Raw genomic sequence first — 12379 nt, 5'->3', positions numbered from 1 at the left:
TTTCTTTTCTTTTTAGGAGCACTTTGAAAGACTAACTTCTGTTTCTAATGAAGTTTATAGAACCTCTTTTTGAAGATATTGTTTGATTTTTAAAAGCAAAGTAACTACCCCAAACTTTCCTTATTTTAGCTATAATTTCTCTTAAGGAAAAAAGAATTCTTTATAACTGACTTCTAAGATCATGGCAGTGGTATAGAATCCTTTGACTTCTAAGTAATGGGCTTTTTTAAAAAAGGAATTTTGTATTTTATTTTTACCTCTGGAATTGATTAATTGTATTCACATACGCAAATGAGCAAAATGTGTAAGACCTAAAGATATCATTGGATTAAATTATATGAATTTTTAAGAATCCATTATTAGTATGTTACAGGATCTAGCTAAGAGTTACTGTTAACTCTATGAAGTCATAGGCATAAAAAATGTTATTTTTATAATGTGAAATTAATGTTATTGAACAAAACATCTTATCAAATAATTTTGTAAGTCTGCTATAATCTGAGAGAAAATATAAACTCTATTAATAAATTCTTTTGTCTCACCCCATTAATATCATATCAGTTAGAGTTGGAACAACTCTTATTAAGACACTGAATATCATAGGGGCACCTGGGTGGCTCAGTCAGTTAAGCATCTGACTCTTGGTTTCTGCTCAGGTCATGCTCTCAGGGTCGTGATCTCATGGTCAGGAGATCGAGCCCCACTTCTGGCTCTGTACTGAGCTGAACATGGAGCCTGCTTAGGATTCTCTCTCCTCTCCCTCTGCCCCTCTCTGCTCACATGCTGGCTCACTTTCTCTCTCCCTCTCTCTCTCTCAAAAAAAAGTAAATAAATACAATAAAAAAAAAGTCATTGAATATCATAAAGGCAGTACAATGAAGAGCAACATGTAAGCACAATTCACATGGACATTTCTTCTGAAAATAGTGAAATAATTGTGTAAGATAAATAAATTCTCCCATTGTATAGGGAGAGGGCAACAAGTTCTTCTTTTACTAAAAATACAATTATTTCAACAGTAAGTCTGGGTGATTCGAAACATATTTCCTTGGAGCACTTTCTGGGAACCAGGTGGTTGATTTGGCGTGGGGAAGCCGACGCTAAAGCCAATGAACTGGGGCACTAAGCTGAAGTATTATTATTCAGTCACTGGAATTTAGGGTAATTACGTTTTTTTCATCTCAAGATTTTTTAAGAAAACAAATAAATTAATAAAACATTTAAATACATACACACTTCCAAGGCATATAGAATAATGTCAAGTGATAGGGAGCTTAAATGTCAGAGAAAAACGACAACAACAAAGCAACAGTAGTAGAAATTCAGACAAACTGGAGTCTGTCTGATTTGACCAGACCACGGTTCCCAATTCCAGGAATCTTGCTCAAGAGCCACATTTTTTAAGGATGTGCTCTATACCATTTGATGGATAAAAACAAAACAAAACACAAAAGACAACAAGACAAAATAAAACAAAAACCCTGTGTTCTTCCAATGAAACGGCGCTATTTGAAACAAAAACTAGAAGTGTGCATAAATGTAGATATTTTTCTTAAGAAGGTGGACCTTTAGGATCATTTTCTTAATGTTGTTCAATGTGATCTTCCTTTATGGGAATTAAGGACATACTGGCCATTCACTAGCTGTGTGTTATTATTGTCATTATGAATCCATTAGACATATTCAGGTGAGCTGAGTTACAGCCTTGTGACCAAATTCTCCTTCTCCTACTTTTAGCTTAGCATTTAATAGAATAAATATTGTTCCTTATTTATTTTTGCCTACGGTAAAAATTCTAAGAAAATATAAAAGTCATCTCCTGTGCCCCTGGATATCAATAGAACTATTGGGTGTAGTGAGTTTTAAGGTGTTGAATTTTGTCATTTATTAAAGTAACCAGTAACACACAACTACATCTAATAAACTTAGTAGTAGTAACTGAATCTAAAATATTCTACCCCAAGTATAAAGTTGCATGCTGTGGGGTAGGGTGGGGCAAAGAGATCTAATGTTTAATAAGAGTATGCAGTTTCTATTATCTTCAGAAGCTTTATTTTCTTTCTTTAAAATGGTATAAAACATTTGCATATAAACAAATATATACATACTCTAGTTTGCAAAAGAGATAGGTAGCATGATTGCAGTAGATGTTATTTTAGTTTGAAAGTTAAACTTGGAATACTCTACCTTATGGAAGAACCCAAACTAAGAGATATGTCAAATAAGACTTTTATCTTAATAACCTTGGGAATATTAGCAACTTCAACTTAATTCTTAGGTCCAAATTACAAATAAATTTGCACACATGAAGATTTTTTTTGCAGTTTGATATGTTATTTAATTACTTATAATGATTTACACACATAGTAGATGAGCTAAAAATGTTGGTATGAAATATAGGTAATTTTGCATTAAAATTACACCAGCCTGTTTAAAAAACTGAATTTATCGGGCGCCTGGGTGGCTCAGTTGGTTAAGCGACTGCCTTCGGCTCAGGTCATGATCCTGGAGTTCAGGGATTGAGTCCCGCATCGGGCTCCCTGCTCGGCAGGGAGTCTGCTTCTCCCTCTGACCCTCCTCCTTCTCATGCTCTCTGTCTCTCATTCTCTCTCTCTCAAATAAATAAATAAAATCTTTAAAAATAAATAAATAAATAAAATAAAATAAAAATAAAAAACTGAATTTATCATTAATTTTGCCAGTGCATCCAGTCTACCAATCTATCAATCTTCTAGCATCTCTCCACGAGATAAGAGAGGCTCAGTCAAAATATTTTCCTTAATATTTCTTTAACTTTTAAAAAGAACATATTGTTTGGAGTCTGTTGGTCACCAGATTTATCAACCTTTAGGAAAATAACCCCTTTCATGGCTCAATCAGAGCCTCATCTAAAATTCAGTAGAATCTAAGATTTCAAGCTGCCATCCCACTCCTGTTTCCACGGGAATAGACTTCAGATCAGGAAAAAAAAATGGATGGGGTTAGGAGCTTTCAAATAATCATTCAAAATCATGATGAAGCTTTTAGAGCTTCTTTCTTAGGTGATTATTTTGTAGCCTCTTAACCCCTTTTTGCCAGTCTGTTTCCATGGAAATATGACAAAAATGGCTGTCCAAGCCTCCAGCAGAGATTATTAGCATTCTTGTGAATTTCAGCTTTGGCTGCAGTCTAGGCTGGTCAAGATCTTTTTTTTTTTTTTTAATCAGTTTTACATATTAGCATACACTGTTTATATTCATTGTCCTTTTCTTCATTATTTTTACTTAGAAAATTCCCTTCACAACTATATACCTATAATCAAGATCAAATTGATTGTGACGTCACTGAAAAAAGACTTTAGTTTTACATTTTACTACATGAGCCAGGACATGTAGCTGCAGAGAGTGTCAGAACTTTTAGACACCTACCGAAGGAAACACCATTTAGTTACTGGATTCAGTATCTGTCAGGTGTTGGTAGATAAGTAAGGGTGGTATTCAAAATATTTAGCAACTGGTAAGGTGCAGCACCAACTGATCAGAGCAGCTGGTTTGTACCAGTCAAGTATCAGCTTTATTATCTAATAACCAATACGTTGCTGAACTAAAAGCAGCCCGATATAAGAGAGTAAGCATTTTACACAAATAAATTATCCAACATCAATTTACAAAAGAGCTTACGAGAGAAACTGGGTAGAAATATATAGCAATCCATATTTAAAGTGCATATGCTTGCATCATCTTTCATATGAAGGTCATTTAAAAATCAAAATCATTCTTATTATTGAAGACATTATATTAAACGAGAAAGAATATATATATGGGTTTTGATAGAACTCCTGGCAAGATACCTTGTGTTGAATGTGAAAAAAATAACAGCATACTACATAGATATTTTATCTGTCCTACCTTCTGAAATTTGCTGAACAGCTCAATCTACAATTTTTGCTAGGTAAAATCTTAAAAGTTCTGATTGACCTTATAAAGAATTTTTATTCTTCAGAACTCTCTTATTTTTCTATAGTTGGACCTTACTACCCATAAGGTTTGTCTTCTGAATTTGAACTGGAAAAAAAGTAAATTTCAATTGGTAATTATCTGACTTAGGTAGGCTCCTAATTTAAATTTAACACTAACTTACTATAGAAACTAATCTTGATTGATGTTTTCTGGTAACATCAGATATTTTCTATTCTAACATAGAATACAATACAATTTCTATTCTAAAAGCAGTCTATTAATAATGGATAAAAATGAGATTGCCTGGTGTCTATCTATACTTACATCCATGAACTCCACATTGGCTTTGGGACCAGTTGTTTCATTAAGAATCTTAATAGCCACAGGAATCTTTACTGTTTCTCCTTCAGGTACCCAAATACCCTTTGGGGGAAAAAAATCACATTAAATCTATATAAAGATATACAAATTCATACCAGAAACAAAATTTGATTTAACCACTCAATCTATTAATTTCTTAAAAAATAATTTAGATGTTCTATATTCTTTTATTCAATCAACAAACATTTACCTAATACCTGTTGTATGTTACAAGTTACATAGCAACTTTGTTGTCTGCTTTCATTATCTGAAGATGAATCATATATTTATTCTGCTGTTAAGGTGTTTATTATTATATTATAAAGCATTGCTATTATAAAAGTCAATTAGTATGTGTGAAAAAGGCTTTTAATGGTGACAAAAATGAAATAAGATACAATAATGTCAGATTTGGACGATATATCAGCTTCTTAAAGAGACTTGGGGAACACTGTTCAAATTTTTGATCTTCAGTTGTCTCATTTGTAATCTAGAAGATTGGGTTCAGTAATGTTGGAGGTTCTTTTCAGCTTTACTATTATCTAATTATTCTGCAACTAAAACAAATAAAAAGACATATTCTCATGTTCCTGAAGTTTGGATTGATTTAAGAATTAGTTTACTAAGGCGATTATTTAAGAATTAGTTTTCGAAGGCAAGTACTAGGGAGTACTGAGCACATATTAATTTGTTTTTATTATCAAATGTTGTGTATGTGTGTTTCAATGATTTTTATTATCTCTGAATATAAAATATCTATACTGGTCATTGCCAGTTCTCTTTTCCTACAAAAATATAATTATAATATCTGAACAATCTACACACTGGGAAAGTATAAAGTAGATAGAGCTTGAGTCAAGTACAACATTAAGGTAAATGACAGCATTCCTGAGTAAACAATTCAACCATTTGATTTAGGATAATAATTTTGATAAGACATAGGGGGATGCATCAATTATATAAGAATTTTTTTTAAGTATATCGTCCCAAATGAATACAGAAGCAAGAAAATCTCAAATTTTAATTTATTAGCCCTGACATCGAAAAAAGTCTTCTTAGTCCAGTTTTAACATTAAAATGAAAGGGGGAAAAAAATTCTTATTCCTAAAGAGAATATCTCTAGTTTTTCTTAATATCAGTTGGTTGTAGTCATAAAGTAAAAAAAAAAAAAAAAAAGTTTTTCACTTTGTACTTCTATGCTAAAACATATATATTTGTGTTATTTAAAGTTACAATAATATAAGAGGAGACCTAAACACAAGAGTTATTAAAAAGTCAGAAAAATACAGAAAAAAAAAGGCTTTAGCCATTAGGAGGTGAATTTAAGAGTTATGTTCTTCTTAAAGTGAATAGGGAAATCTATGTGTCAAATACAAAAAAATAAGCCAAGTTCCTTGTGGTATAATTTTTTTTTAATTATTAATGTAGAAATGGGGGGAGGGGAAGCCCAAGATCCATAGGCTACATTTTCTTAGTGATGGTATCTAGGGTAGAGAAAGGCTTACCATTATTCAATAAAGCAACCACATGGGGGTTACGTTATAGAGTATGAATGTTAAAATATTCCTAAAGTATACTTTTGGAATTGGGTATAAATTCAGTGTGAATTAATTTGTACTGCTTTTTAAATAAGTATAGTCATTATTTTCTAGGCCTGACCAGACAAAAATTCAACTACATTAATACCCATGGTATTGGTTCAAATCTTTCATGCTTAAACACAGCATATTTCCAACCAGGAGAAAAATCAACCAAATAATTAGCTAAGTTAATTTGCATTTTTGTGGTCAGGGATACTTCTTTATAGATTAAGACAATATGCCTTGGTAAGAACTAACATATTAATTAAAACTTAGGATCAACCATAACACACTGTAAGTATAAAATTCAAACATACTTACGGAACTTTCAATACACGTAATTTCAGTAAAGGTACAATGCTCTTGGACATAGGCAAATAGTTGTTCATAATAAAAACATTTATAAAGCTTTATAATTAAATGTCCAAATGGTATCCATGATTTAAAATAAAATTCACTTTCCAGACAATACCGTCTTTAAAATAAAAGTCTGATTATATGCTAGGAACAATCCAAAATTGAGTTATCTTTGAAATGAAAGTCCATTATTTCTAGTATAATATAAATAGAAAAACAGGATAAGTTGTATTTCTTCAAACATACAAAGAATTTGAAGACCAGAAAGCACCAAGTCAGCCTAGAATAGTTTCTATTCAAATTAGGTGCTCAATTAATAATTTTGGGTTTAACTGAACAAAATATGCATACTAAGAGATTAAGAAATTTCTGTATTTTGGCCTTAGAATAAGATAATTTTATTTTAAAGAGATTAAATCATTTTGGAACACTCAGGAGGGAAAATTAAGGTTTATATTCTAATTGTTAATATTTTTTGTTAAATAAATATTTGTTTTAAGTAGGAAAAAAATGAACATTTTAAAGTGCAAAATTTCTAAGATCCAGTCTATTTTAACAGAAATGTTTGTAAAAACTGCAGGCTTGCATATAGCTTTAAGAAATATATAAAACTGTCAAAGTAAAATTTGGGGAACTATCACAATGGATATTACAAGAAGGGTTTAGCACTAACCCAGCTGAGTTTCTTATAGTTGTTACTTACATTAAAAATAAATCTCACCACAATTAACCTTAGGCCTGGCCTTTGAATCAGTTTTATAATTAAGCTAAATAAGTAAACATGCAGATGACATTATCTGAACTTTGCCTTTCCAAAAATATCTCTCTTATTGGAAACCCATGATTTCACCCTTCGTTCTATCTAACCTGAATTTCACAAATAAAGTCACTTTTTTAGTTTGCATATAATGGTGAGGACATCAAAACTGAAAATTACTCTGCTAAATTATATCCGTTAACAGGTAGGCAAAAATGTGGTTTAGGAACTAATCCTATCCTGTTAACAAATCAGCACATTTGTGTAGATCCTAAGGAGATAGGCAGTGCCATCCCGATGGGGAGACGTGGGAATAAAAGGGCATAAGAAAAGAAGAGCAAGGATTATGGCATATGGCTCAGGCCTGTCTGGGATTCCACGGAGCACTGTGTAGGGGGAAGGAAAATGGGCTAGCGCTGTGTATTTAGATAAGGACAAAATTTGCCAACAGGGAGATGCTATCAAAAGCAGATCAGAAGGGCATGGAAAGTGAATACTGTGGCTTTTTGTGACAGTTTCCTGCTTTCCAATGCCAGTTTCCATCCCAGCTTGCTCAATAAAAATGAATGATTTAATTTGTGTAGCAACTTCTCAATATGATATAGGTTCTCCTCTCTGAATATTAAAAGGAAATTAGGTTAGCTAGAGCAATAACTCTGGCTATTATTTAAGACAAGTCTGAAACAAAAAACAACTGGTGGCATGGGTTGTTTTTTTACTTACCTTATAAACTGTTCCAAAAGCACCCGAGCCAAGTACTTTCACTCTTTTGAGCTCAGTTTCTTTCAAAATACGAAGTTGAGCTTGATTGGGTGCCGTACCACTGGGAGTTAAGGGTTCTACCAACTACAAAACAAAAAGAATTCAGGTTCTATAACTTTCAATTCCAGTCAGTGCCTCTCCCTCTTCCTCTGCCTGCTTCTCTTTCTCAGACATACAGAAAAACACACAAGCACACTTTCCTTGACAAACATTTTTGTTGTATGGATCACTCACTATTCCCTCAGAGTCTAGCCTCTCTCTTCTCATGCTTTTTGCCTGGGTGAACACAAGTATAAAAGTGTGTCTACCTTGGGGCATACTAAGCTAGGAGATTTGCCCTCACCACCCCCCCTCATCCCCGCCCCCCCAAGTTTAAAGAAATTTAGGCTAATAGGGGCTCTCAATCCTACTTTATGAAGCCCTTCCAGTTTTGATATCTCCAGCTAAGACTCAGATCTCAATTAAGTCCACGTACTCTATCAAAATTTTCTTTCTCATTTTAGGAGACTCGATACATAGAAAAATAAAATCTAACTAGGAAGCCAGGACAAATGCGTCAGAAGAGAAGAAAGTAAGTTAACACAATACCAATACCCCAGGACAGTGCTTCTAAAACTTCATGTACATTTGAATTACCTGAGGTTCTTGTTAAAATGCAGATTCTAGTTCAGTAAGTCTAAGGCTGGGGCTGAAATTTGCATTTTTGCAGAACTCGAGGTGATATCTATGTATGATGATGGTCCTTGAACACATTTTAAGTAGCAAGGCCCTAGAATACTTTACAGATCAAATATTCTAAAATTCTATGAAATGATTCTAGATCCCAAGTGAATGCTATGGCATGCAAAGGGATAAAAGAGCCATCAGTGAGAACGTTTCACTAGTTTTGGCTTCCTGGAGGAGGCACACTTTAGAATTGGTCTTGAGGAGCACCTGGGTGGCTCAGTCTGTTGAACCTCCAACTCTTAGTTTCGGCTCAGGTCATGATCTCAGGGTCCTGAGATGGAGCCTGGCTCAGGGTCCTGAGATGGAGCCTGGCTCCGTGTGGTCGGTTTGGGATTCTCTCTCTCCCTCTCCTTCTCCCCTGCTTGTGCTCTCTCTCTCTAAAATACATACATACATACATACAATCTTTAAAAAAATAAATAAAAGTGGTCTTGAGATAATAAAAATGGATTGACATGGAGGAGGATATTACCATTGTGAAGAACAGTTTGGACACAGCATTAGGAAGGAGGAAGAAGACATAAAGCAGAATACAATAGGGGGTAGGACAGGTCTAAAGGATGAGATTTGGGTGGGAAATATGAGATCATAAAGTGGGCTGGGTGTGGCCAAAAGGGATAAATTCAGGTAATTTTAGATGTTCAGTTTATTTGCCATTTAGCCAGAGAGGATGAATAAGCAGAGAAAAGGTATGTGAATGTGTACCAATTTCTTGCCTATGTGAGAAGAAAACAAAACAAAATGAAGGGTAAATATGAGAGAGACTCTGAGTACTAAAAGTCTATACCTTATGTTAAAATTTTAGGTTTTTATTTATGCTCGGGTAAAAAAGCAAGTAAGAGAAATAGAAGTTTCTTTTTTTAAAGTTAAATAAAGAACTAAACTTTAAACTCAGACAAAAAGCTTGTTCTCTCTCAGCATAAGGAAATAATTAAAGGCAACTCCTACTGAAATGGTCTTGAAAATCATCACAGTATTTCACAGTGTCTGTTTACAATGCTAAGTGCACTGTGACCCTGTGACTTGTTTATTATTACGCTTCTGTGAACATCATGGTCTACTTAAGTAGCTGAACAGAATCTTGATTATAAGTAAGTGTAGCGATAGTAAGCAAGAATTTGGAGAAGATGATAAAATTATCAATAAATTTGGGCTCTGTCTAAAAGTTTGACAACAAATATGCTTCTATTTCATTTTCAAATTTATATTTTTAAAAATGCATTTTAAGTCACATAAAATAAATCTCAGAAAGAATTACAAAATTCTCTGTAAAATGGGAAAAAGAATCTCCATCAGAGCATCTCCTTTATTTGAATCCAACTCTGCGGTGCAGAATTTGTTTAGTAGATTTTGATACACACACTGTATGTATATAATCAGGAACTTTAATGACTTATTATTTTTTTAAAGGCAAAGCCTTCTTTTTTCCTAAAATTTCTTTTTCTTTTTTTTTAAGATTTTATTTATTTATTTGACAGAGAGAGAGAGAGAGACAGCAAGAGAGGAAATACAAGCGGGGGGTGGGGTGGGAGTGGGAGAAGCAAGCTCCCCGCGGAGCAGGAAGCCCAATGTCGGGCTCGATCCCAGGACCCTGGGATCATGACCTGAGCCGAAGGCAGACACTTAACGACTGAGCCACCCAGGTGCCCCCTAATGAATTATTTTTTAAAATCACATAACAAATTATATATAAAAATCATACGCAAAATTGGAGACTAGATTTCAGCATTTGGGGCTATGTACTTTTAAAATATACGCTTTGGCATATAATATGCCATAATTCCATATTTTGAAAATCTCACAATTCTACCTGAAATGTTTAGTCTCCTGCAATTTTCTTAGATATCACTTCAAAATTTATACAAACACATTTTTCCAGGAACTTGAGAATGATATCTCTGAAAGAAGCATTGTTTCATTTTGCAAGCCAGTATGGCAGAAAGAGTGTCAAGTTTAAAATTGTAGGTTTGTACACTTGGACTGCCACTTATAGGCTGAGAAAGCAAATTACCCCTCCTACTCCCTTATTTCACACCTGTGAAATAGGTACAGCAGTAATTACCATAGAAGATTGTCAAGGGATGAAATGGGAGGTAGCATAGCTGGAAAACTTTGGAACATTGCCTGCCTTATTGTAGGCACTGAATCTGTCACTCTTCAAGGGATATGATCACGTCCCATTAACATTTTCTAATCACAGGATCTATCAAAGCATCAAGCTTACAGTGCATCTCGTAAGAGTATGTTGGAAAAAAAAACCATTTTCTACTTTTATGCATGCAACAGAAGACAGACAATCTGGAGCAATATGATTCTGGAAAAACATATTAACTCTAAGTACATTCCAACAATATATCATGCTTTAACAAGTTTTTCACATCTGAGACAAATTTCTAGCTTTAGTATTTAAGGATTTGAGTTGATCCTCTTAAGAATTCCTCTTCTGTTTAGATGATAGAAAATCACAGTTATTTACTTTTACTGAGAGAAAGATGGGAATTTTACAATTATCTAATTTAGTGGTAAGCAATAACTTTTTATAAAAAATAGTCTGCTTCTAAAACCAATCAATATGTGTTTATTTAGTAATGAAATGTCAATTTGAAGGACATTTCTAGAAAGCACTGTATTAAAAAAGAAAACAAACAAAATGAATATTTTTATAGCAATGGGACTTTCCTGCATGTGGTTAAGGGACAGATTCCTTTCCTATTTGTTCAATCACCTAAATGTCCACTGCTGTTCCAAGCCTTCAGTTCCTCTCCAATTCTAATATACTTCACTTAGAATTTTCTCCACGACTGCCCCAAGCTGGCCATGAGGGAGAATTCTGCCTCCCGCATCCTTGCTAAACTGAAAATATGCACAGCACATGTGTTGTGTCTAAACTTGTATTCACATGTGCAAGGTTGAAAATGATCAAGTTGATCTTTTGTAAACATCCAGCTCAAGTAAAAATTACTACTATTTTTTCTTACATATATAACTGACTGCCTATCTTATGCTTGAGCATCTCTATCGATAAGACAACCCATTCTAATTTTAGACAACTCCAATTCTTAGACATTCTTTCCTGCATGGAATTAAAATAGCTTCCCGAACATTTCACATGATTCTTCTATCTAGTTTCAACTTTTGGAGGAAGAGAGCTAAAATTTAATTCATTATCAGTTTGCAAAATTTATGAATGAATATTCTCATTCCTGTCTGTGTTGAGGAAAAGTCAAACTGTCACACTGACAATGAGCAAAAAAAAAAAACAAACACAGATCTAGAGAAGGCTAAGTCTCAGTACGGAATTGCTTTGAGCTGTTCAAAGAGCCATGGATGTGTGTATCAGGAGAAAGAAGGTAAGGTGCAAGTTGAGAAGGATCTGGCAATGCATAGTTTTCTGTAATTGTTTTTCCTCTGTAACCTATACAGTAAAAACTATCACCTTGCATGTTAGATAACTCAGTGTGGCAATATAAGAGAAATTGTAATAATTTGTGGGTAATTTACATATTCACAATAACTAACATGCATAACATTAAATGCTTCCCATAAATTGTGTGGTAAGGTGTGTGTGATTACAATAGGAAGGTTTATCCTGTAAGCTCAGCTTTTCACTGTTGGTATAATGAGATCAGTGGCTACCAATTTAATGACCCTAATTAAAGCATAAATTGCTTGCCTATCTGGCTTTATTTTGAATCAGAAAAATTCTCTCTTTCTAACATTTTTCTAGTTCTGCTGTTGAGATATTCTCTCCCCAGATGTTTTCTAGTTCTGCTACTGTAATATCCTAGAACTCTAGTGGGATTCCTCCTCCAAAAGAAACAGGTATGTCTTTTCAAAAAGATCTGTCGTTCAATCAGATAATCTCCTTGACCTCTGCCATTTGTCCTCTTTAAAGCCAT

At 33.8% G+C, this 12379-nt stretch overlaps 1 protein-coding gene across 1 annotated transcript in view; it reads right to left on the bottom strand.

Moving 5' to 3' along the window:
• The window catches only part of ERBB4 (erb-b2 receptor tyrosine kinase 4), a 1078432-nt gene that overhangs the window by 188245 nt on the left and 877808 nt on the right, over window positions 1-12379 (bottom strand). Inside the window, exons 18-19 of the mRNA XM_035007223.1 lie at window positions 7716-7838; window positions 4263-4361 (exon numbers count right to left, since the gene is read on the bottom strand). Coding sequence (XP_034863114.1) covers window positions 4263-4361; window positions 7716-7838 — 222 coding nt within the window. The remainder of the gene's footprint in view (window positions 1-4262; window positions 4362-7715; window positions 7839-12379) is intronic.

Source organism: Mirounga leonina, unplaced genomic scaffold, assembly GCF_011800145.1.
Source record: "Mirounga leonina isolate KUSES-001 unplaced genomic scaffold, KU_Mleo_1.0 Mir_151, whole genome shotgun sequence".
NCBI lineage: Eukaryota > Metazoa > Chordata > Mammalia > Carnivora > Phocidae > Mirounga > Mirounga leonina.
Note: the sequence above shows the minus strand (reverse complement) of the source record. Positions and strands in the feature narration are given on the sequence as shown.